This window comes from Aethalodelphis obliquidens, unplaced genomic scaffold (genome assembly GCF_003676395.1).
Source record: "Aethalodelphis obliquidens isolate GAN/ISIS:26980383/991018 unplaced genomic scaffold, ASM367639v1 scaffold11, whole genome shotgun sequence".
Taxonomy (NCBI): domain Eukaryota; kingdom Metazoa; phylum Chordata; class Mammalia; order Artiodactyla; family Delphinidae; genus Aethalodelphis; species Aethalodelphis obliquidens.
In genome coordinates, this window is record NW_020837955.1 from 42,989,900 (window position 1) to 43,016,620 (window position 26,721).

Below are 26,721 nucleotides of genomic sequence, written 5' to 3' on the forward strand. Positions count from 1 at the left end.
GAAAACATTTAGCCCTTATATACAAAGGAAATAAAAGCACCCTGTCAACGCGCCTCCCGAGTTCCAGAGGCTTCCCTGAATCCCAGTGAAATAATTACCGAAGGGCACGCCGCCTCCGTCTTTGTCAGAAAGACCGTAGTTTACCTGTCAGATCTGTTTTACTCTAAGAGAAAACCATAGTGTTTTACCACTGCAGACATTAAAATCTAACACGCTTGTTGCCTAGGTAAGGACAAACTTTTTAAAGGGGAAGTAAAATCCGAAAACCAATTGCCGTGCAGAGAGTGGGAGGCATGCGTGCTGGGCTGCAAGAAGCAGAAAGAGTTCCTTTTTACTTCGCTCACAATTCTGCAAGTTAGCATCAAAACTGAAGACATTACTTTCATTTCTAAGCGTGAAGCTCAGTTTGGAAGTATATTTTAAATCAATCTGTGCACAGTGGCTTTCACTTAGGCGTGGGATTTGCCCCTCCCCCACACTACTTGACGAAAACGGGGGGAAAATCTTTAAAACAACTAAACAACAACATACCACCCAACACAAGACCAGCCAGAGACTGCACAATGTCAAAAAGCAATGAAGCACTTTTCTGCACTTAATCACACGACTGATAGCCAATAGTTATCATCGGAAAAGTTGACCAAGACAGGTTAAATAATTTAATAAGGAACTGCTGGTAATTATGTTATTTACAAGGTATGACAGAGGGTGGAAAGGGACGAGAAGCTACCCCCAGAGCAATGGACGGGTTTGGGTGACCCCTGGAGCTCGGAGTTTGAATTATGGAGATGGGGGGCTGAGAGGTGAAGATGGACTAGAGGAGAACAAGGTGACTTTTCACCCCAACACATTTAACTTTTAAATCCAAATAAACGTCTCGTGTTACTAGACCATCACACTGGAAAGGAGGGAAAAAATGAGCTAATCAAGTCCAACCCAATGGGCTCTGGAAAGGAGTTAGTTGTCTTTGTTATAGAAAAAAAAAAATCAATGAAATGATTCCAAGCAGAGAGAGAAACGTTTAAAAATTTACAAGGGGGGAGACCCTGAGAATTTTGTCAAATATTAATTACCATAATTAATTAAGACAGAATTTGATTCCAATCACAAGCCATTTAATAAAGCATGTATGTCCTGTTCTAATGACAACATAAACTATTTTACCAATCACTTCATTTATTCCAATAAATATGGAATTCTCATTAGCATGTCAAGGACACTAAATGAAAAACAAATACACCAGATCCATTTGTCAGTCTCCTAGTCTCTGAAACCCCAGGGCAGCCCCAGCTGAGCAGTGAAAACTAGTGTCGAGGCTTAAACTTTCTCACCTGTTTGGTCATTGAATCTATGAGGCGAACATACAGATCCTGCTCCGTTCTGACTCCTGCGAAGAAACAGGGACAGATTCTCATCAGGATTTTTAGCAAGGGCACACGGGGGCACAGGAAGTCGGTAACCCGGGACTGCCACCTCCATGATGCAGCAAAAGTTAGGCATGCCCTTTAAAAGGCAGGAAAGAACCCCAATCACTTCTCATTTAAATTTTTTCTTTTCTTAATTAAGAACCTCAATACTCTTAGAGTTTGCATTTAAAGGTGCAAGAAATGTGCCTGGCTGAGAGCAGGCCTGGTCGCTGCTCCGGGTGGGCCATGTGCTGCTTTATTTTTGAAAACAGCACGAAATGGAAACTAAGTGAGAGTCTGAACTCTTTCTAATGTCTCTCGAGGATTTTTTTTAAATCTCAGTGCACAGGAAGTAAGTTGTGCTCGGTGTACAGAGCTACCCCCGTTTCAATAATTAACATTAATTTGCAAAATTGAAAAAAGTCACTTAAAAGTGATGTTCTGCTGGCGCCCCGTATCGATCCCCTTTTTACTTTCTGCTTCGAGCCCGACCGGTTAATCATGTGAAGGGCCATCGACTTATTGATCGTTTATGTTTTGTTTTCCTTCTATGCCATGAGAAGATTTCGTGTTTACATCCATGTCATTTTAATCTCAAAATCTTTATGTCCTTTAGCCATCGCGGAAAGGGAGAGCGAGCCCGGCGGGGCGGGAAGGCAGGAGCGGCCGCCGCCACTTACCGTTGCTGTACAGCAACTGGAGTTTATAGTGGATGCCGTTGTTGGTTTTCTCGTTGTTGGGCTCCTGAAAGTAACGATAAATAATTGCATTTAGTGCGATCGGTGTCCGGCGCGGCCACCGCACTCGGTCCCCCTCCACGACCGAGGCCCCTTGGCCTCACGCATGGCAGGATTCCTAGCTCGGAGCAGCGCGGTGATGTCACTTTCCTGCTGGAAGGCCAGCGTTCTCCTCGCCCGGAGTAAGTCCGGGGGCGCAGAGAAGTTGCCCAGCCCTCGGCTGGCCCGGGCGGCCGCACGTGGCGGCGGCGGGGGGCGCCGCGCAGAGCGGTCCCCGCCGCCGAGGGGGCACTCGGGGCCACCGCGCTTGGGCACCGCCTGCCTCCCACTTCTAGAAAGATGGAGGGTGTGACTGTATGTTTGCACTTACTTTCTCTTTCTCCACAAAGTCCACAAAAGCGGTCCTTTCAATCTCCACCGGCTGCCCCTGCCTGTCGTAGAGCGCCAGCACGAAGTGGAAGAAATTGGATTTCCGGAGGTTGGAAGGCGGCTGCTTCTCGAAGTGCGCCCGCGCCAGCCCCACGCCGCTGCGGGAGGAAAGAGACAGCGGCCCGGTGAGGAGCGCGGCGCCGGCCGGCTGCGGGGACCCGGCGGGGCCGGGGCCGGGGCGCGCGGGGGCGGCCGGTACGTACCTCTGGGCGGCCGTGTTGGCGTCCACCACCCCCGCCGTGTGCATCCACGAGCGCACCGGGTTCATGCCGCTGCCCAGCGGCTCCTCCTTCATGGTCGTCCCCCCGCGCGGAATATTCTCCTGAATTCCAAACATGAAAACTGGTGGCGGCGGCCGCAGCTCCCGGCCGAAAGCGCTTCCGCGAGCAGCGGCGCTCGGGGCTCGGCGGCAGGCGGCTGCCCTGGCCGCGCTGGCCCTGCTCGGCGCCTGCGGTCCGGCCCGCCGCCGGCTTCAGCCCGTCCCGGGCAGGCGCGACATACACCGGCGGCCGGGCGCTCCGGACGGCCGGGGGCGCGGAGGCGGCTACACCGGCGGCGCTTCGGCGGAGCAGGACGCGGTGGCCGCGGCGGCGGCGGTTTTTGTTGTTGTTTTGCAGGCGCGCTCAACGTGGTGTCATCCTAGCCAGGCGGCGTCCGCGGCTGCAGGACACTGCGGGATCGCCCGCTTCTGGCGCGGCCCGCCTGCTCCAAAGACAAATAAACGGGGCAGTGAGTGCCGCGGCGCAGTCCCGGGCGCAGGCGGGGCGCGGCGGGGCCTGGAGCGGCGCGCGCAGCGGATGGAGGCGCACAAAACTCAGCCCTCTCTCCCCGAGGAATGGACCCTTTCCCGGGAGCCAAAACTCGAAGCCCCCGGGAGCGGCGCTGTCAGAGGGTGACGTCGGGGGGCGGCGCCTGCGCCATATATGGGAGCGGCCGCCCCTCGCCGCGCCCCTCGCCGCCGCCGCCGCCGCCGCCGCGCTCTCCGACTGACTGCCTGACGGCGCCGCGAGCCGGCCCGAGCCCCGCGAGCCCAGCGAGCCCTGCCGCCGCCGAGCGCCGCCGAGCGCCGCCGAGCGCCACCGAGCGCCGCCGCAGCCCCCAGCCACGCGCCGCGGCTCCTCGCGCCCACCCGCAGCCAAGGAAGTTACTACTCGCCCAAATAAGTCTTGAAATGAAACAAACAACCAGTGCACAACTGCAGCCTGGCCCCTTAATACCTCCTCCCGAAATCAGCCACACAATCAAAACACCGTGGGGAGCAGGGGGTAAAATGCCGGGGCGCCCCCAGTTGCCCAAATGCTGGCACTAAATGCAAGGGGCCGCAGGTCGCCCTGGGATGGCCCAAAGGGAAAAGTGGTAGAAGCAGGCAGGCCGCAGGAAGGGAGCTGGAGGGGCAAGCAACGGACTGGGGGCTGGGGGCTGGGGCCTGGGGGCGAGGTGGGGGCGGGGAGCAGGGCTCCCCGGCCAAGGCGGGGCGCGCAGCTCAGCCTGTTTTCTAAGCAGACCTAAAGCGGCTGGGGGGGCCGGTCTGCCCCCGTCTGGGCCTTTCTGGGCGCGCGTGCTTTCCGCCCCGGCGGAGGCCACCGAGTGTCGGGCTGGGGACCCACGTCGGAGGCGGGCTCTGCCAGATGCTCTCTCTCTTTCCCGGTGGCCACGGGAGACCCCGTCCCCCGGCCTGTCCTTAGGCGCGGCGAGTGACAAAGGCGGCTCCGGGCTCTCTGAGTGGACAGGAAGCGCGCCCGGCCTCTGCGGCGACCCCGAGCCGGGTGTCCGGCTGCGCGCCCCGCGCGATGACCAGACCTCCCCGGCGCCAGCCGCTCTAAAAGCCGAGCAGACGCTGCGGGCGCCCGGGTCCTGCCCTCGGTGCCGCTGAGCCCGAGTGAGCGCGCGACGCGCGGCTTCCAGACCTGGTTTCCAGGAATCTGGAGGGCAGCGGGGTGCGGGTAGCGCGTGGGCCCGGCGGCCGAGCTCCTGCAGGCAGCCGGGACTCGGCGCCCAGGCGCACTGCCCGCCCAAAGGACGTCTGCGCGACACGGAGCGGAGGCCCAGGGGACGACCAGGAGCTGTCCCGGCACTTCCCTGCCGAGAGAATTCAGGCCCTTTTGATTAAAACAAACAGAAAATTAAAAAAACAGGTTTCAAGGTGCAGTGTGTCGCAGGACAGCCTCTTCACGCCCGGTCTGGGGTAGCACTCGTTGTTTTTTTTTTTCTTTCCTGAATTGGCAGTGTGTGTGCGTTAATATTTTAATTAATCGGGAAAATCAAAGTCCGATTTACGTTATCTGGGGACCCCCAAGCCTCTTGGAAGGGGTGAGAAAAAAAAGCAGTGCTGGAAAGCAATCTATTTTGCTGGTGTTGGGGGTTAATGACTATTGCCAAAGATAAGTGAATTATCACAGCTGTTGCGCCAGTCCCATCTCAAAATCCATTCCGGTGCCGGCCGTCTAATTAAATACGTAAGTATAATAAAATCATATTTTATGACTATTTGAGGGTAATGAGATTAGTCTTTAGAAGCGATCGCCACATATTAAAGATGCCACTGTCTATAGAATGTTAATAACCTTAAATCAAAGTGTATGGAAACTATTCACGATAAATTAAATGAAAATTTCTGTATTCCTAATAAGCCCAGTGCTTTCCACCCACAGCCGACCCAGTGGAAGAGGGAACACTTTCCTCGTGGAGGGACAACGCAAAATAAAGTTAGTCAACGGTGGAGGGTCGGGTTGAGAAATCGCTTTGTCTCTGCGTATTTAGCTGCTTCTGGGGCTCACCGCAAGGCGAGCGGCCAGGCAAGCGTTATTGTCAGATTATGCAAAGTGCCTTTTCGGAAAAGATGAAGTTGGAAAGGGGAAACAATGTTCCCTTTGTAGCACACTTCCTAAAATGCCCAGCCCACGCTGGAGGTACCCCCTTCCTTGCTCTAACGAAAGTATCATGCTTAAAATCATTTACAGTATCTTTAATTCAGATTACACGCGCCAAGGCGATTTAAATCTGATTACCAAATTAGAAGGTTTTAAAACAAATCCTTCTAAATCTGATACTGTTGACTAAAGAGGGAAAAAAAGTTCTATAAGCCCATCACATAAGGTAACGATCCTGCCCCAGAAAGAAAAGGGGTTTTAAACCTTTTTGACAACAAATGCAGCTGCCCCACTATTTTGGATGATATTAAGCGAAAATGAATGCAAATCTGTGTTCAGCAGCCATCTGGCCCGAAATGGGGGAATCAGCTGCTCTCACAACAGGCTCGGAGGCTGAATCCATTTCAGCTCATTTTCTAGATCATCTGGTCCCGCACCCAAAGCGTGGAAAATACGGTCTTTATCATTCACCAACTTTATCTTTTTTGTCACTCCACTGCTGGCTCCGAGCTGCGGGCACAAGGACTCGCCAGCCGGGCAGGGTCTCCACACGGGCCTGCTGCGGAGCGGCCTGGCAGGGCAGCCCCTCAGCCCCCACACCTCACCCCACCCCAGATTTTCCCCTTGACGGGGCGGGAGCGGCAGCGGAGAGGAGCGAGGGGCCCAGCGCCCAGGCCGGGGACGGCGGAGGGGGCCGCAGGTCAATTCCTGGATGTGCAGAGAGATGCTGGGAGCGCATCCCCGCGCCCGCCGCCTCTAGCAGGAGCCCTGCCCCCGCCCCTCTCGCTCTCTGGGGATCTAGGGGAGCCCAGTACCCAGGCGGGGGAAGCCGAGGGGGGGCGGGTGCCGGCTGACTCTTTGGAAGTTGAGCAGGCCCGCCGCGACCGCTGGTCCAGCCTCCGCGCACAGACCGCTCCCAGGGGCCAGACAGACGCCCAGGGGCCGGGCCGGGCGGGGCCTGACCTTCGCTGGAAACCTCGCGGGCCGCGACGGCGGCGACGACAGCTCAGGGCGCCGCGCTCAACGCGATTTGCACGGGTGGCCCTCGCGCCACTGCCTCCTCCTCCTCCCCCTCGGAGGTTGGGAAGTATTCCTTTTGTGCGGATTTACGGGGAGAGGCTTCAATGAGCCCCCTCACATTTGCATTTAAATAGCGGCATCAAGCGCTTCGCGTGCCACACACCAGTGGGCTCCCAGATGTCACGCCGGAGTCAGTCAGATGGCCAGTGCCCAGCTGTCCTCCCCACGTCGTGCCGGAGCAGGCAGTGACCTTAAAGAGACAGCGCCCGCAGCCCCTGGAGCCCCGCTCGGGGAGCGGCGTGCAGGGCGCAGGGCCGCGGCCGCGCTTGGCCACTGACCTGCGGCACCACCCGAGGCTGGGCCGGGCGGTACAAAGGCGCAGCGCCCGCGCCCAGGCCCAGCCCGGCCTCCCTGCCGGCCGCGCAGTGTCCAGGCCGCCGCGCGCACCAAGCCCTCCGCCCGCGCCCACTACCCACCCACGGGAGGAGGGGAGGACTGCTCCGCGCGCGCCAGGCGTTGAACTTCCCCCTCGCGCCTCCCAGTCACGGGTCCTCCACTGCCGCGTGGTGCAAGGCCTGGAGAGCGGGAGTCGGGCTGGTGCCGGCCTCCGAGCCATCCAGAAACTTCGGCCAAGTTGGGGTCCCAGGACGCAAGGCCGGCCGCGGCGTCAGCGCCGGCCCAACGCCCAGAGCACTCTGTGAATGCCCCTTCCTGCTCGCGGCCGAGCCCGGGGAGCCAGCCGCCCTCTCTCCCAGCCTTCCGAAGAGTAATAAACTGCATTTCCGGCGTTGAGAAGCCCGGGCCGGGGGTTCCTGGAAGCCAATCCCCAGGAGGCATCCGGGGTGCGCGAGCGCGGCCGGGTGCGGCTCCGTCGTACCGCCAGTGTCCTCAGGCCCAGGCTGCGCGGCCATGTCCCTCAGAGCCCTCAGGAAAGGGTGGGAGCCAACGCGCCGAAGGCCAGCGGTTCGCTTTCCCGCCGCCAGTGCTGAGTTGCAGGCACGGCCCGCCCCACGTCCTCCGCGCCCGGGGGTCACGCTCAGACAGCGCCGGTGACCCGGCCTCCAGCCCGGCTCCGGCCCCGAGTCTGGGCCCGGCGCCGCGCACAGGCACGGCTCGGGAAAAGAACCCGAAAGCGGAGGGCCAGACTGACCTTGGGCCCCGGCGAGAAGGAGGTGCAGGGGCTGGGGGAGCCGGAGAATAGAGTAATCCCGAGAGGGCGCACCTAGAAAGTCCCGTGAACTGCGGGGTGGGGTGGAACAGCCAGGCACTCGCAAACTCTGCCCCTCGGGGGTCAGTGACGCGGCCACTGAGCGCGCCCGGGCTTTGCCTTGCGCCGCGGGGGCACGCTCGCCCGTGGGCCTGGGGAGACCGGGGAAGCCAGGGCTCCGCACTCAGGCCACCCCAACCTGTTAAGCTGCGTACCAAGGGGGCCGGGCCAGCGTCTGGGGAGTTTTCCAGGCCCAGAGAACGCGCCTTCGCCCTCTCAGTACAGAGACGGAAGCTGCGGGGCCCTCAGGAGGCCTGTGGCGACGGAATCCAAGCCGGGACGCGCGTCCCGCCTGCCCTCAGAGGCAATCAACCGGGCATCTCGCCCTGGACACACGGGGCGCTTCTACGGGCTCCTCTCCCCTGCACTGGAAGGCGGGAGGCCTGGCTGGATTTACAGCTAAAAGAGCACCGAAGGGTCTCAGACCCCTGTTCTCTGCACCGCCGCCCCCCCCCAACACCGGTCACTCTGTAGGCCCACCCCTGAGTACCGAAAAGAGCTCAATTCTCCAAGTGAGAACGTGCAGGCGCCTCCTGCCAAGGCGGCCAAGTTTGATAAACAGCGCCTCCTGGGGTGAGGAGAGCGGAGTGCCGCAGCGCAGCCGAGAGCCGAGCCGCCCAGGCTCCCACCCACCCCCGGGCAGGTGGCCGCCGCGGCTCCCCGCCCGGCTTCACCAGCTGGGCCGCGGCTTCTGCGCGTCGGGCGCACCTAGGCCTCGCTGACCCCGTGACCTCAGGAGCGCGAAGAAACGTCCACCCGCCGCCCGGTCCTAATTGCCGCTCACGTATGTTTGCAAGAGTCAGGCCGAGCCGGGCACCGGGAACAAGGCCCAGGCGGCGAACACCGCGCTCACGCCCTTGTTGGAGAGAAGCGCGCGCTCCAAGTGCCCGGCCCTGTGGGGGGCAGCGGACGCCACCGGAACGCGCTCGACCGTCTCCTTGGAAAACCTAGCTCCAAGCGGGGCCGAAAATGCCGGGGCGCACCTCGGCTCCTGCAGCGTGCGAAATTAGAAAGGAAACAGTTAATTACTGTCTCCTTGTCCTAACTTTTCTCTGGTCCTTTCAGTTACTTTGTCTAACCCCATATTCTGAGTCAGCCCTGGGAGCTCTTCAGCCAGAGCGAGAATCCAAAATCAAACACTCGCCTTCTGCCAGCCGGGCTTCTCCCAGTGCACCTTGCAACCTTAAAGGTTGCCTCTCCGCAACAAGCTCGGAAGGCGCACCGGTGCTGGGAAAGACAGCTGAAGCGTGGCGGGGTCCCTCGGATCCAAAAAGGCACAGTGGTTTCGCAACAAGCTGGGATTTCCCGAGCTGCGTTCAGCGGCGCCCCAAGGCAGTCGGGCAGGCTGAGCCAGAGCCGGCGCCCCGGACGCGGGTTCCGCGCGCGCACGCCCGCCCCCGCCAGTTTACAAAGCAAACTTTCCCCAGAGTAGCTTCTACATGGAACGGCGCGCGAAGTACGCCAATCAACACCTAATCACACCCAAACTGTAGAAACACGGATCGATCAGATAATTTCAAATATTATAATTGGCTTTAATTAAACACACTGCGTTCTAATTAACTCTGAAATTTTAGCATGCTTTGGGACACTGGTGTCTGATTTGATATTGTCAGTCCAGATGTCCTAATAAAATTCAATCCTCCACTCAAGACTTCAATATTCACTAAGAACAAAATGCAAATTGAATGCAAAACCTAAAGTATCGCCAGAGGTATAATCAAGAAAGGTGTCTCAAAACTTCTCACTTTTTATTACGCAGTAGTTTAAAAATGCAGATTACATCCTAACAAGACCTCTCCAGTACACCATAAATCTTAACTCTTTCCTGGACGGGGATGGAGTGCCCTGCCACTGGCTTAAAGGTAAAGGAGGGGGAGAGCCAGATCCCATGATGGAACTGAACAACCTCCTGTGGAAGCCAACGGAGCGCAAAAGTTTGCCAGTGAGATTCTGGTTTGAAACACGGGTTTGCCAACCCGGGCAAAGGAGTTGGGGTGGTAGAGAGCCAAGGGGTGGAGGTGAACGGGATGGCACGGGACTGACGCCCTCCTCTGCCGCCACCTTCGCCCACTCCTTGGCCACACCTTAACGGAGCGTGTACACATCCCTTCTCCTGCGCAAAGGTGGGGGAGGTGGGTGACCGCGGCCGGGCCCGGTCAGTCCGCTCGCGTAATTATCTCGGCTGCGGGGACCGGGAGGACGAGGCTGGGAGGGAAGGGAGAGCACACTGCCCTTGGACAGAAATGTGTCAAGCCCTCCTCCTTTCCCTCTTGCACAAATCCTTTCGCCACATTCTCCCGACTTCTAAGGGATCCGAGCCAGCGGACGGGGTCCAGCGGCACGCGGCGTCGGGACGGCCTCTCCTGGGAAGCCCGGCGCAGGCCACACCGGGGGTGCGCCTCTGGCGACACGTTTAGCCGCGACTTGATTCTTTACCAATGCGGGGGTCTGCTAAATTTACAGTCCAGAATGAGCCCCGTTAAAAGGAAGCTATTCTCACATTAAAAATGTGTATGTTTTCCATACTAATGGAGTCACTTAAAGCTGCTGCTAATTTAACTTTTTAAAAAGGCCACACTGGAAATTTGCATTTTCTTTAGGATATTGAAATGAAGAGAAAACTGCTGGGCGGCGAGGCTGCCCGGGGCATAGCTGGGGGCCATGCAGAAATAAAAACAGATAAAGGAAAGAAGAAAGAAAGAAACCCGCTTCCCTTCTAGACTATTAATAAGCAATTTGTCCCGCTGAAATTTACATTGCAAAGCGCAGTGCACAGGCAGCCACGGCGGCGGAGCGGGCTCGGGCTCGGGCGGCGCATCCCGCGCGGGGTGCGGGCGGCCTCTGGGCAGTCCGGGCCACCCTCGGGAGTGATCGGTGCGCAGCTTTGAACTTGGTGTCCTTGCCGACGCATGGCCGACCCTCGCCCGCACCCAGGCGTATCTGCACCCCAGTGCCCCGCCTGGGCCGAGCGCCCGGGCAGCCGGCACTGGAGCTGCGCGGTCACCACCAGGGGGCCGCAGCCAGTTGGGGTCTCTCCCGGGGAGCCCCTAGGCTCCCACGGACATCCCAGACTCACGGACCCCCATCCGCCCCGCAACACTGCACTGCCCCGGCCTTAAATTAAAAATGCCAACAATACGCTTAATATTTTTCCCGCTGAGCAGTGCGGCCCTGGTCCAGGCCCACTGCCGGTGCGGAGCCTCGCGCTCGGCGCCCGCCAGCGCCCCCGCCAGCGCCCCCGCCAGCGACCCCGCCCGCGCGCGGCCCGGCGGAGCGCAGCTCCGGAGCCTAGCGTGGGACCAGGGCGCCATCTACGGGCGCCGCGCGGCTCCGGGCGCCGCCGCCTCCTCCCTCTCCCCTTCCGGAACCCGCTCCTCCTCCCGCAGCCGCCGCCCGCGCTCGCCCCGCGTCCGCACAGCGACGCCTGCCACTTACCACAATTGCAAGGCCCTCCCCGTGCCATTTTGCTTATGAAACATTGATTTGTAGATAGTCGAACTTTTAAGCGCTGTATTAAAACTTTCGAAATGAAGGCGCTCTCCTGCTTGCAATTTTGGGGCACACGGTTAAAAGACATGAAATGTAAAGATAATGCACTTTGATTTGTTAGTCCAACTCTGCGATTTGAGACTTGATGTCCCCAAAGACCTGGCGAGCTTTTCGCCTTTATTTATTTTTATTAAAACATCAATCTACGCTGGAGCTGGGTGAACTCGGTTTCACCTGGAGAACATAAAATTCTCCATACCAGAGAAATAAGCACCTTTCATAAATCAGCGGTATTCCTGACACATCGATCAATTTTTGGTTGTTAATCCGAAAGGAGGAGTTTTAATTGCTTCCTGCGTTCTCTTCCAGGCATCTCAGCGTTTCGACCCCTCCCTCCTGCCCTCCAGGGATCTCACTTTGTATTGGGGGGAGGGGCGGGGATTGAAAAATCCCGGGTCGTTCCACTAAATCCCAGAACCCCCTATCTCCGCCCGCGCCCGTGCGCGCCTCCTCCGCGCCGAGGGCGCTCTGCACGCGCTCACCTCTCAGCAGCCCAGCCGGGAAGGCCTCGAGGAGAGGCTACCCGGAGCCCGCGAGGCCGCCCAGGCGTGCTCGCCAGCCGCCAAGACGCTGCCAGGGCCCGGCGCAAAAGTTCACTGCGAGGCCAGGCCCGAAGTGCCGCCCACGGTCCCGGGCTCCCGCGTTCCCAAGCCCCGCCGCGCTCCTTCGCCGCAGCCCCGACCCGCGCTCCCGCAGGCGAGGAGGAGAGCGCACCCCGGCTCGGCGACCCCCTCAGTGCGCGCAGCCCGCCCCCCCCCCCCACTCCGCCCAGCGCCCGACCCGCGACGCGCGAAGTTCAACTTTGAGGGCCCGTGGCCTCCGGTGGGCCGCGGGCCGGGGCGGGGACCACCCCCCCGACGGGATCGCGAGCAGCCACCACGCGCTTACCTGCGCCGCTCATTCGACGGGAGTTGCGGGGCGCCCTTGCCGCGAGGTGACAGCGGCGCAGGCTTTGGGCCGGGAGGGTGTGCTGCCCGGCGCCTGCCCACCTTCCCACCTCCCGCCCTCCCTGGAGAGCCCACGGGCCGGGCCGCGAGCGCACCAGTGCGCACGCGCCGCGCCGTCTTCCACCGCGGGAGGTGGCGGCGCGGTGGGCGCTGTGGGTGCGGTCGGTGGGTGGGCGGGCGAGAAGGTACCCGCGGGCGCCCGGCAGCCTGCCCGCCGCCGTGCCCCGGGGCCGCAGCTGCACCCCGCGCTGACCGCGGGCGGGGGAGGACTTGCGGGGCATCCCCTAGCCGGACGCGGGGTTCTCCGTGGGGAGGCCCTTTTGCCAGGACCTGAGCCACGCTCCTTCCTCTGAGGGCCTGAGGGCGTTCGCAACCTGCTTTGGACAAGACAGCGCGCCAGGCCCCGGACGGGACGGCACGGCCAGTACACCTGTCCGGAAGGGGGGTCCCAAGCCCGGGAGGCCTGAAGCCGTCGGTGTGGATGCGTGCACCCTCGCAAGCTGAAGACGCCCCGCGCCTTTTTGGTAATGTTGGGGAGGGGGCCGCTTCCTTGGAGACTAGATGCTACTAAGCTAGTGAGAAACACTCTTCCGCCCGGAGGTCTCAGTGAAATGGGGGAGGGAAGAGATCTCCCACAAACAGGAGAGGGACCAGGATTCTCCCCTGAGAATTTGTTTGCAGGTGGCTTTAGCCACCTGGCCCGCTCCAAGCGGAGCTCTGCGCTCGGGGCGTCGTCAGCTCACGCGCCTCCGTAACTCTTGGAGAACGAGGCCAGGCAGCCCTGACCACGCTACCCCTGCCTTTGGTGTCACCTGGCAAATGACCGGATGTGGAACCTTTGCCATAAGCATCTGGAGCTGCTCTGTAGGAAAGAAAGGGCGTCAGGAGCTCTGGCATCCCGCACCCTCTGACTGACGCTGGGCCTGGCGGGAGCTGACCGGGCCTGCCCTCCCTACCCCCGTCTGCTCAGTTTTCTAATACCTCCCTTTGACGAAAGCCTGGGGCTATCTCCTACCGATTCTTATCTACATGCTTTCTTAAAACCTAAGTGCGATGCAGATACCTAAACAAATACAACTTTCGTATCACCAAGGTTTGCTTCAGAAAGCACTAGTGTGTTGAAATGTGACCCTCACCCTCCACCTTCTCGGTTTTTCTCCCCTGTTTCTGGCTCCTAGACTTGTTTTGTACTCTTTATTTCAGCCTTTTACAGTGAAAGTTGAATGTGCTGAATCATGAAATCTTACCGGAAGGAGAAAGTTATTTTTGGCCATTTATTTAGTAAAAAGCACTCTAGAGAATGCAACCCAGAAATGTACTTTATTATGATAGCTTAATGTAAGAAAAGAACTAAATAACGAGTATCTCCCCCTTGTCATCTTCACTTGGGAATCATTTTTAATGTGAGCCAGCATGAAACTATTTAAGCAGTATGCAATATTTTAGGACATAAAATTACCCATGTTTTTAAAAGCAGCTCACATGTATTGGATGTTATGTGCCAGCACCCCAAGATAGGCACATGCACAGAAAAGATGGAGGACATGTCCTGGTCACACTGCCAGGAGGCTGCGACTCCAGCCCCAGCGCTGGACTCCAGAGCTCTGGTCCTTACAAGGTGCAGCCACGTGTGCCTTCAGAGGCAAAGGGGGAAGCGGGGCGGGGGGGGTCAGGGGGTCCAATGTCTTGAAGTCACTTTGCATGCATGGAGCCTTAAAACTGCCTCTGCTCAATCAGTTCGGTCAGGTCGGCTGTGGAATGACGGGGGTGGGGTGCTGACAGGGGGGCGCTGAAGGGAGGGGTTCCATCCTCTAGTGATGGCTTGGTGACCCTTTGTTGTCCAACCTTCCTTCTTGCTGTTTAACCCCAAGTTCCCACACCACGCCCTACAGTCTTGCCTGCTCCCCTGTCCCCCAAAGGCTGCTGTCGCCACGGCTCCTTCTCCAAATGTGCCCGTGAGCCTGTGCCGCCCTGCAGGTGCCTGCCCACTGCTCTGTGGCATCTCTCTTCCTGAGCCGCCACTCGACTAAGGAGCCTGGTCTCACCCTTGGTAGGTCCTCAAAGGAGATATAAATGTGTGTATACATATATATATATATATATGTACATATATACGAATATATATATACATGAATGAGGAATGCATGGAGAACATTTAGCCACGTAGGTAGTGATTCAGGGGTCAGGGGCCTGGGAGAGGAATGGTGTAGGTCTGGTGGGTGCGTGAGGGAAATGACATGATCTGATGGGGTGCTTGGAGCAAACCTGTCATTTTTATGGGAGAGAAACTCAGAGAGCTCAGCCGTTGAGAGAAGGCCCCCCATGGCCTCATTTTTACACACCAGTATCGGCACAGAGGTATCCTTAAGTAGAAGCCATTGACTTTCTCTGTGCCTCGCTTACTGGATACAGTGACTGCTGCCCCTCCACTGCCCTCCCTTCCCCCCACCCCCGAACATTCATGTAGGCCAGGCTCAGCTGTGTGTGAGGTGTGGTGAGGAAGCCCTGCCCGCGTGCAGCGGGAGACGTAGTGTCACAGCCAGACACGCGAAAGAAACAGGAGACAGCTTGGTGATGTTCGCATTGGGAAAGCCTTCCATGGATCTCACAGGTTAAGCCCAGTTCTCTCAGCCACATAAAAATCAGCGTCCGGGCTTCCCTGGTGGCGCAGTGGTTGAGAGTCCGCCTGCCGATGCAGGGGACACGGGTTCGTGCCCCGGTCCGGGAAGATCCCACATGCCGCGGAGCGGCTGGGCCCGTGAGCCATGGCCACTGAGCCTGCGCGTCCGGAGCCTGTGCTCCGCAACGGGAGAGGCCACAACAGTGAGAGGCCCGCGGACCGCAAAAAAAAAAAAAAAAAAAATCAGCGTCCATTTCATCTGTCACGGTCCACATCTGTGTGCTCTCACTGGCCACTGTACCTGGAAACATAAATTCACAAACATCAATATTCAAACCTGTTCCAATATTTACTTTAATCATGTTACCCGGAACAAGCACTGTGCCTAGTGGCCACTACTAAGCAGCTAACATTGCGAGTGTGAGGACTGCAAGGTGGGGACTTAACTGCCCCCAAATAGCACAGGCTAGTCCAGGGTGCTGGAGGCGCAGGGGCCCCGTCCCGGAAACTTGGCCGAGGTGAAACTCGGCCACTGAACCCAGCAGTCAGAACTTGATCGTGGGCATTTTCAGAGCACAAATAGTTTCAGGGATTGTTTGTTTTATTTGCAGGTCTCTCATTCTGGTGTGAAACGTGTCTCTACGTGGATTTCTCCTACGAGAAGCTCCTGGAGTCAGGACCGTCCCCGTCATCTGGTTTATTCGTTCTTAGCACAGAGCTGGCACGACGAGGGGGCTCAGCAAATACTTCCTGAATTAATACAGATGTGATTCTGTTTTAGAGACTCTGTATCATGGGAAGATTCAAACACACCCACACCTTGATAGAATGGAAGATGGAAACCACTCTCCTGCTCAGAACATTTTTGTTCGTCCATCTCTCTTCCTGTCCTGCAGGGGAAAAAAAATATGTTAGTTAAAACGGCACCTGACTTGGTCAAATATGCCATGATGCTTGGGGACACCTTTGCTCTTGCCTCCCACTGGAGTAACCTGGGCGAGAGTAACAAAGAAAACAACCCACTGTCCACGTCGGACAGCCAGGAAAAGGGCCCCTTGTGGGAGGTGGGGGCGGGGGAAGTGAGGACCCTCACGGTCGAGTCCCGCCTGGGAAACAGTGAACACCGCCCACAGGGCTATAAGCCAGGCCAGGGATGACGGGAACCGGCTTCCCAATGCCCTTCCTGCCTGGGATGTTGATTTCACATTGAGACCCACTCCTCCAAATTGTGGAGATGGACTTGGGGCTCTCGGGGCAGAAGACTTGCCCAAGGCACTTGTGAACGGACGCAATCAGATGCCCCTTCCCAAGACATCTCTGCCCCTACCTGGCCCTCCACTGTCTGAGTCTAAAGGAACACGACGGATGCTTCTGTCTTAAAATCATTCCTGGGGAAATCCCAGGGTGGGAAGCCCTCTGGCCAGGAGGCGAAGTTTTCAGTGAAAGGTGTGAGGACGGCAGAGGGTTCCCTCATCTCCCTCATCAGCTGTCCCGACCCCCGCAAGCTCTGGGGCCACCAGAAATGCAGCCGTAGGGTGAGAGGTCGCACTCAGAGATGGAAAGTTGGAGCAAGGAAGTGGCAGCTGCCCTCCCAGGGACTGAGCAGGTCTGAATCACAGAATCCCGTCAAGCCCACAGTAAAGAGCGCCCTTTTGCCTTGTGGTGGAACAAAGGAATCGTGTACAAGTGCGAGGGCACCTGCCCGGTAGCTTGGGGCTGGCAGGGTGTCTCGGCTGGCCTTGGCCATGGGACGTGGTAATTATAAATTACAAGATATTGAGTAGAGTTCCCTGTGCTGTACAGTGGGTCCTTGTTGCTCATCTATTTTATATATAGTTGTGTGTATCTGCTAATCCCAAACTCCTAATTTATCCCTCCCCCGCTTTCCCCTTTGGTAACCATAAGTTCATTTTCTATATCGGTGAGCCTGTTTCTGTTTTGTAAATAACTTCATTTGTGTCATTTTTTAGATTCCACACATAAGTGATATCATGTGATATTTGTCTTTGTCTGACTTACTTCACTTGGTATGACAATCTCTAGGTGCATTCATGTTGCTGCACATGGCATTATTTCACTCTTTCTTTATGGCTGAGTAGCATTCCACAGTGTGTATACGTATGTATATACTACCTTCTTTATCCATTCATCTGTTGATGGACACTTAGGCTGCTTCCATAACCTGGCTATTGTAAACAGTGCTGCAGTGAACATTGGGGTGCATGTGTCTTTTCGAATTAGAGTTTTCATTTTTTCCAGGAGTGGGATTGCTGGGTCATATGATAATTCTATTTTTAGTTTTTTAAGGAACCTCCGTACTGTTCTGCATAGTGGCTGCACCAATTTACATTCCCACCGACGGTGTAAGAAGGTTCCCGTTTCTCCACACCCTCCCCAGCATTTACTAGAGAAGACCTCTTACTAAAATCCAGGGTCTCCACTGTGCATATTCTAGGACGGGGCGACTGCCAAGGAGCAACACACAGGCAAGGAGACCCCTGCATGTGATCACAGCAGACATAAACCTGAGGATATTTTCTATGCATACACTAACTGTTTTGCTTGTCTACTAAGAGTTATCTCCTCAACTTGAAACAATGTACTTTCGTACCGCAAATTCTACTAAAGAGAAAACAAGCCATTTTTAAAAATGTAAATCATAACAGTTCTTTGCATTTAAGTTTCAGAAGAGATTCCTAATGAATTCTTTCCAACCCTGCGTTCTAATCTCTGATCCAGTGCTGACAGGTGTGAGATAATACAGAAGTCCGTTCCTCAGCCAGCTGGCCATGGCACGGCCCTGGTGCAGGGCCGGAATTCTAAAGACATCCCCGAGATTTCTGTCCTCTGGTTGTTCAATCAAACCATAATCCAGGTACTGCTGGGAAGGAACTTGGCAGATGGAATTAAGGTTACCAATCAGCCGACTTTAAAACTGGGAGATTATCCTGGACTCTCTGGACATGAGCCCTTAAGAGCAGATGAGGAAGGAGGAAGAGTCAGTGAGATGTAGCAGGAAAGGGAGCCGGAGGAGAGGCCAGAGAGAGTCAAAGCATGAGAGAAACTGGGCCTGCCATTGTCGGAGGGGCCACACAGAAAGCACAAGGAGGACACAGGCAGCCGCTATGAACAAAGACTGGACCCAGCTGTCAGCCAGGAAGGAAACAGGACTTCAGTCCTACAACCACAGGAACCGAATTTAGCCAAAGATCAGAATCATCTTGGATGAGGACCCCAAGCTCCTGATGAGAACACAGCCAGGCTGACAGCTTGATTTCAGCCTTGCAAGACCCCCAGCAGAGGACCCAACTGAGACCATCCAGGCAGCTGACCTTCAGAACTATAAGACAGTGAATGGTGCTGTTTAAAGCCACCAAACTGGTGGCAATTTGTTACCCCAACAACAGACAATGAAAACACCCACCCTTGAAGCCTGGAGGCAGATGCTCCTTGCTTACACTGTGTATCAGTCCGTTGTTGCCATGGTAATGCTGCTAACAGACCTTCCCCAATGCAGAGGCTTAAACAACAGCCATGCCCCTCACACATGCCCCTGCAGGGCAGCTGGCACAGCTGTGCTGATCTCGGCCTGGTGGGTTGTGTCTGGCCAACGGTGGCTTCACTACACAAGGCGAGAGCTGTGGACTCTCCCAGCAACTCTGCGGACAGGCTGGCTTTTTCCCTGGGGACCCCTGGCTCCAGGGTGGCCACAGGCTGGAGCAGACCTGTTCTGAGGGGTGGAGGCCAGGTGGGCATCTCCAGTGCCTCGGAAGAAGGCTAAGCCAGCCTCTGAGCCATAGAGTGTGGAGAAAATGCACATCGGTCCCATTGGGAAGCTATAGGTGATGGGGAGGAGGGTCAGGAGAAAAGAGCACATGGCACTCACCTCCCATCTGTCCCTCCTGTTGTATGGAGACCAGCTCCAACAGGCCTGTGGGTCTGCCTCCCACCCCCCAGCACCTAGAACAGTGCCGTCAGCCTTCAACCATATACTTTCAATTTACCAGCCCCGGCTTAACATAAAAACCGAAAGCAGAGCCCACATTGGTCTGGGTTGGATCACATACATGATCATCCATAAACCAAGTACGGTGGCCCCAGGAGGATGGGGCCCTTTGATAGGCAAGCATCCATCCCGAAACTGCCTATTGAGGAGTGGTCCCATGTGAAAGAATGCAGGGTGACAAGATGCATCCAACACAGCAACCATAGAAGCCAGAATGAAAATGGCAAAAAATTATTTTTAAGTGTTGAAAGAAAAGAACTGTCCATACAGAATCCTATATTCAGAAAACAATGTCCTTCAGGAATAAAAGGGAGATCAAGCCATTCTCAGATGAAAGACAACTAAGAGACTTTCTTGCTTGTATACCTACCCCCAAAAAATGGCTAAAGGAAGTTCTTTAAACAATAAAGAAACAATAAGAGAAAGAACTTTGGAACATACAAAGAGATAAACATAGAAACACAATAGTTAACTCAAAATGGAATTCTAAAAAAAGTGTTTAAGTCTCAGCAAACGAAAGTCCAAATCCAGACAGCTTCACAGGTGAATTCTACAAAACATTTAAAAAAGAGTTAACACTGATCCTTCTTAAACGATCCCCAAAAAATTGAAGAGGAAGGAATGCTTCTGAACACATTCTACGAGGCCAGCATCACCCTGATACCAAAACCAGACAAAGACACCACAACAAAAGAAAATTACAGGCCAATATCACTGATGAACATAGACACAAAAATCCTCAACAAAATATTACCAAACTGAATTCAAAAATACATTGAAAGGATCATACCCATGCTCAGGTAGGATTTGTCCTAGAGATGCAAAGATGGTTCAGTATATCCACAAAGCAGTCAACGTGACACACCACATTCACAAGTTGAAGAATAAAATCATCTGATCATCTCAATAGATGCATAAAAAGCTTTAGACACCACAATTCAACATCCACTTATCATAAAAACTCTCAACAAAGTGGACATAGAGGGAACATACCTCAACATAAAAAAGCCCACATATGACAAACCTACAGCCAACATCATACTCAACTGTGAAAATCTGAAAGCATTTCCTCTAAGATCAGAAACAATACAAGTATGCCCACTCTCAACACTTTTATTTGACATAGCGTTGGAATTCCTAGCCACAGTAATCAGGCAAGAAAAGAAATAAAAGAAGTACAAATTTGAAAAAAGAAGTAAAACTGTCACTGTTTGCAGATGACATGATACTATATATAGAAAATTCTAAAGACACTACCAAAAAAATTTAGAATTAATAAATGAATTCAGCAAAGTTGCAGGATACAAAATTAATCCACAGAAATTTGTTGCATTTTTATACACTAATAATGAACTATCAGAAAGAGAAATTAAGAAAAATTCTCATTTACATTTTCATCAAAAAGAATAAAATATGTCAGAGTAAATCTAACCAAAGAGGTAAAGGACTCTGAAAACTATAAGACACTGATGAAAGAAATTGAAGATGACACAAATGGAAAGATATACCATGCTCATGGATTGAAAGAATTAATATTGTTAAAATAACCACATTACCCAAGGCAATCTACAGATTCAAAGCAATCCCTATCAAAATACCAATGGCAATTTTCACAGAACTAGAACAAATAATTCTAAAATTTATATGAAAACACAAAAGACCCCAAATAGCCAAAGCAGTCTTGAGAAAGAAGAACAAAGCTGGAGGTATCATAGTCCCTTCCTGATCTCAAACTATACTACAAAGCTACAGTAATCAAAACCGTATAACCGGCACAAAAACAAGCACATAGATCAATGGTACAGAATAGACAGCCCAGAAATAAACCCACGCAATTATGGTCAATTAATCTACAACAAAGGAGGTAAAAATATACAGTGAAGAAAAGATAGTCTCTTCAATAAATGGCACCAGGAAAACCAGATAGCTACATGCAAAAGAATCAAACTGGACTACCTTCTCACACCATATACAAAAATAAACTCAAAATAGATTAAAGACTTAAACGTAAGACCTAAAACCATAAAACTCCTAGAAGAAAACATAGGCAGTATGCTCTTTGACATGGATCTTAGCAATAATTTTTTGGATCTGTCTCTACAGGCAAGGGAACAAAATCAAAAATAAACAAATGAGACTAAACTAAAAAGCTTTTTCACAGGGAAGGAAACAACCAGCAAAACAAAAAGGCAGCCCACTGAATGGGAGAAGATATTTGTGAACAATATATCCAATAAGGGGTTAATGTACAAAATTACAATGAACTCATACAACTAAACATCAAAAAACACAACCTGATTAAAAAATGGGCAGAGGATCTGAATAGACATTTTTCCAAAGAAGACATACAGATGGCCAACCAACACATGAAAAGATGCTCAACATCTCTAATTATCAGGGAAATGCAAATCAAAACCACATTGCAATACCACCTCATACCTCTCAGAGTGGCTATTGTCAAAAACACAACAAAATGGCAAGTGCTGGAGAGGATGTAGAGAAAAGGGAACACTTGTGCACTGCTGGTGGAAATGTAAATTTGTGCAACCACTAGGGAAAACAGTATGGAGTTTCCTCAAAAAATTAAAACTAGAACTTCCATGTGATCCAGCAATTTTACTACTGGGTATTTACCAGAAGAAAACAAAAACACTAATTCAAAAAGATATATGCACACCAATGTTCACGGCAACATTATTTACAATAGCCAAGACATGAAATCAACATAAGTGTCCTCTGGTAGATGAATGGATAAAGAAGATGTGGGGTGTGTATGTGTGTGTGTGTGTGTGTATGTGTGTATACATATATATGTTTACACATACATATATATGTACATACGCACACACAGTGGAATATTGCTTGGTCATAAAAAATGAAATCTTGTCATTTGCAGCAAATGGATGGTTTTAGAGGGTATTACGTTAAATGAAATAAGTCAGAGAAAGAAAATTCCATAGGATCTCTTGTGTATGTGGAATCTAAAATACAAAACAAAATTAAAACAGACTCATAGATACAGAGAACAAAAAGGTGGTTGTCAGAGGGGAGAGAAGTGGGGAGGGCAAAATAGGTGAAAGAGGTACAAACTTCCAGTTATAAAATAAATAAGCCACAAGGATGTAATATACAGCATATTACATAAGTAATATGGTCAATAGTACTGTAATATTCTAACAATTTTGTATGAGGACAGTTACTTGAGTTATCATGGTGATCATTTCATGATGTATGCAAATGTCAAATCGCTATGCAGTACACCTGAAACTAACATAATATTGTACATCAACTGTATTTCAATAAAAATAAAAATTAATTAACCTAATAATTAAAAGTGTTTAAGTAACCCACAGAAAGGTAAAATAAAAAGCAGAGGGAATACACTTAAAACAAAAAGAAAATGGCAAACCTAAGCCCTAACATCAAAAAACTACATTAAATGTAAATAGTCTAAATACTCCATTAAAAAGGCAGAGATTAGAAAACATGATTCAACAATATATTCAATATACTCAACAATATACTCAGTATACTCAACAATATACAGTCTACAGGAAACTCACTTCAAATATAATGCTATAGGCAGGTTGAAAGCAAAGAGATGGAAAAAGATATATTGTGTGAACATTAATCAAAAAGAAAGGAGTACTGCCTGTATTAATATCAGAAAAAGTATACTTTAGAGCAAAGAAAATCACCAGAGACAGAGAATGACATTATATAATGATAAAAGAAGACATAGCAATTGATAAAAGAAAACACAGCAATGCTAAATGTGTTTGTACCACAGAAACAGCTACAAAACATGTGAAGCAAAGACTGATAGAACTGAAAGAAGAAATAGACAAATCTATAATTATACATGGAGTTTCTCTGTGATTGATAGAACACATTTACAAAAAATCAGCAGACATAGAAGAACTCAACCACACCATCAACCAACAACTCAATCCAATTAGGATCTAATTGACATTTATAGAACATGCCTCTCAACAACGGCATTATACACATTCTTTCCAAGTATCCATGAAACATATAACAGTATTGACCATACAACCTAGGACATAAGACAGATCTCAACAAATTTAAAAGAATCAAAATCATACAGAGTGTGTTGTCTGACCACAATAGAATAAAACTAATATTCAGTAAGAAAAAAAATCTTCAAACACTTAGAAACTAAGCAAGGCACTTCTAAATAATCCCATGAGCCAAAGAAGAAGTCCTTAGTGAAATAAAAAAATAAATCTATTGAACTAAATAAAAAGACATATCAAAATGATGGAGCACAGCTAAAGCAGTGCTGAGGGAAAAATGTAGAGCATTAAATGCATTCATTAGAAAAGATGCTGAACCAAGTAGACATTCACCGGCAAATGTGAACCTCCACCAAAGTCTCAAACCTTATACAAAGAGTAATTCAAAATGGATCCTGGACTTAAATGAAAAATTACAAAACTTTTTGAAACAAACATGGGAGAAAATCTTGGGAATTTAGGGTAGTAAAATAGTTCTCAGACTTGTAACAAAAACACAAGCCAAAAATAGAAAAGAAAATGGATAAATTGGATTTAATCAAAATATGTTGGGACGAGCCTCTTAGATATCCTCATCTGCCAGAGGGCAGACAGCAGAAGCAAGAAGAACTATAATCCTGCAACCTGTGGAAGGAAAACCACAATCACAGAAAGATAGACAAGATGAAAAGGCAGAGGACTATGTCCCAGATGAAGGAACAAGGTAAAACCCCAAAAAAACAACTAAATGAAGTGGAGATAGGCAACCTTCCAGAAAAAGAATTCAGAATAATGATAGTGAAGATGATCCAGGACCTTGGAAAAAGAACGGAGGCAAAGATCGAGAAGATGCAAGAGATGTTTAACAAAGACCTGGAAGAATTAAAGAACAAACACCTAGAGGAATTAAAGAACAAACAGAGATGAACAATACAATAACTGAAATGAAAAATACACTAGAAGGAATCAATAGTAGAATAACTGAGGCAGGAGAACAGATAAGTGACCTGGAAGACAGAATGGTGGACATCACTGCCACAGAACACAATAAGGAAAAAAGAATGAAAAGAAATGAAGACAGCCTAAGAGACCTCAGAGACAACATTAAACACACCAACATTCGCATTATAGGGGTCCCAGAAGGAGAAGAGAGAGAGAAAGGACCCAAGGAAATATTTGAAGAGATTATAGTCGAAAATTTCCCTAACATGGGAAAGGAAATAGCCACCCAAGTCCAGGAAGTGCAGAGAGTCCCAGGCAGGATAAACCCAAGGAGAAACATGTCAAGACACACAGTAATCAAACTGACAAAAATTAAAGACAAAGAAAAATTATTGAATGCAACAAGGGGAAAATGACAAATAACATAAAAGAGAACTCCCATAAGGTTAACAGCTGATTTCTCAGCAGAAACTCTACAAGCCAGAAGGGAGTGGCAAAACATATTTAAAGTGATGAAAGGGAAGAACCTACAACCAAGATTACTCTACCCAGCAAGGATCTCATTCATATTTGATGGAGAAATCAACAGCTTTACAAACAAGCAAAAGCTAAGAGAATTCAGCACCACCAAACCAGCTCTACAACAAATGCTAAAGGGACTTCTCTAAGTGGGAAACACAAAAGAAGAAAACAATCTACAAAAACAAACCCCAAACAATTAAGAAAATGGTAATAGGAACATACATATCAATAATTACCTTAAATGTGAATGGATTAAACACTCCAACGAAAAGACACAAACTGGCTGAATGTATACAAAAACAAGATCCATATATATGCTGTCTACAAGAGACCCACTTCAGACCTAGGGACACATACAGATTGAAAGTGAAGGGATGGAAAAAGATATTCCATGCAAATTGAAATCAAAAGAAAGCTGGAGTAGCGATACTCATATCAGATAAAGTAGACTTTAAATTAAAGAATGTTGCAAAAGACAAGGAAGGACACTACATAATGATCAAGGGATCAATCCAAGAAGAAGATATAACAGTTGTAAATATATATACACCCAGCATAGGAGCACCTCAATACATAAGGCAAATGCTAACAGCTATAAAAGAGGAAACTGACAGTAATACAGTAATAGTGAGGGACTTTAACACCTCACTTTCACCAATGGACAGATCATCCAGACAGAAAATTAATAAAGAAACACAAGCTTTAAATGACACAATAGACCAGATAGATTTAATTGATCTTTATAGGACATTCCATCTGAAAACAGCAGATTGTACTTTCTTCTCAAGCACACATGGAACATTCTCCAGGATAGATCACATCTTGGGTCACAAATCAAGCCTTGGTAAATTTAAGAAACTTGAAATCATATCAAGCATCTTTTATGACCACAATGCTATGAGATTAGAAGTCAATTACAGGAAAAAAATGTAAGAAACACAAATATATGGAGGCTAAACAATGCACTACTAAACAACCAAGAGATCACTGAAGAAATCAAAAAGGAAATCAAAAAATACCTAGAGACAAATGACAATGAAAACACGACAATCCAAAAATTATGGGACACAGCAAAAGCCATTCTAAGAGGGAAGTTTATAGCAATACAATCCTACCTCAAGAAACAAGAAAAATCTCAAATCAACAATCTAACCTTACACCTAAAGGAAGTAGAGAAAGAAGAACAAACAAAACCCAAAGTTAGTAGAAGGAAAGAAATCATAAAGGTCAGAGCAGAAATAACTGAAATAGAAACAAAGAAAACAATAGCAAAGATAAAACTAAATAAAAATAAAACTAAAAGCTGGTGCTTTGAGAAGATAAACAAGATTGATAAACCTTTAGCCAGACTCATCAAGAAAAAGAGGGAGAGGACTCAAATCAATAAAATTAGAAATGAAAAAGGAGAAGTTTCAATGGACACCACAGAAATAAAAAGCATCATAAGAGACTACTATAAGCAACTGTATGCCAATAAAATGGACAACCTGGAAGAAATGGGCCAATTCTTAGAAAGGTATAACGTTCCAGGACTGAACCAGGAAGAAATAGAAATTATGAACAGACCAATCACAAGTAATGAAATTGAAACTGTGATTAAAAACCTTCCAACAAACAAAAGTCCAGAACCAGATGGCTTCACAGATGAATTCTATCAAACATTTAGAGAAGAGCTAACACTCATCCTTCTCAAACTCTTCAAAAAATTGCAGAGGAAGGAACACTCCCAAACCCTTTCTACGAGGCCACCATCACCCTGATACCAAAACCAGAAAAAGATACTACACCAAAAAAAAAGAAAATTAGAGACCAATATCACTGATGAATATAGATTCAAAAATCCTCAACAAAATACTAGCAAACAGAGCCCAACAACACATTAAAAGGATCATACACCATGATGAAGTGTGATTTATCCCAGGGATGCAAGGATTCTTCAATATATGAAAATCAATCAGTGTGATACACCATATTAACAAACTGAAGAATGAAAACCATATGATCATCTCAATAGATGCAGAAAAAGCTTTTGACAAAATTCAATACCCATTTATGATAAAAACTCTCCAGAAAGTGGGCATAGAGGGAACCTACCTCAACATAATAAAGGCCTTATATGACAAACCCACAGCAAATATCATTCTCAATGGTGAAAAACTGAAACCATTTCCTCTAAGATCAGGAAGAGACAAGGATGTCCACTCTCACCACTATTATTCAACATAGTTTTGGAAGTCCTAGCCACAGCAATCAGAGAAGAAAAAGAAATAAAAGGAATACCAATTGGAAAGAAGAAGTACAACTGTCACTGTTCGCAGATGACATGATACTATACATAGAAAATCCTAAAGATGCCACCAGAAAACTACTAGAGCTAATCAATGAGT

At 50.5% G+C, this 26,721-nt stretch overlaps 2 protein-coding genes across 12 annotated transcripts in view; both read right to left on the reverse strand.

The window, feature by feature from the left end:
- EBF3 (EBF transcription factor 3) overlaps positions 1-3,584 on the reverse strand; it is a 117,630-nt gene extending 114,046 nt beyond the window's left edge. For 2 of the 11 annotated variants that reach the window (XM_027112951.1, XM_027112959.1), the window contains exons 1-4: positions 2,776-3,557; positions 2,514-2,670; positions 2,087-2,150; positions 1,332-1,387 (exon numbers count right to left, since the gene is read on the reverse strand). In XM_027112951.1, coding sequence (XP_026968752.1) covers positions 1,332-1,387; positions 2,087-2,150; positions 2,514-2,670; positions 2,776-2,909 — 411 coding nt within the window. In that variant the 5' untranslated portion in view covers positions 2,910-3,557. Of the gene's footprint in view, positions 1-1,331; positions 1,388-2,086; positions 2,151-2,513; positions 2,671-2,775 lie in introns of all 11 variants that reach the window. The other 9 variants (XM_027112957.1, XM_027112952.1, XM_027112950.1 and 6 more) reach the window with 9 other exon arrangements.
- A 12,023-nt stretch (positions 3,585-15,607) lies between these two features.
- CUNH10orf143 (chromosome unknown C10orf143 homolog) overlaps positions 15,608-26,721 on the reverse strand; it is a 106,555-nt gene continuing 95,441 nt past the window's right edge. The window contains exon 5 of the mRNA XM_027112964.1: positions 15,608-15,738. Coding sequence (XP_026968765.1) covers positions 15,626-15,738 — 113 coding nt within the window. The 3' untranslated portion in view covers positions 15,608-15,625. The remainder of the gene's footprint in view (positions 15,739-26,721) is intronic.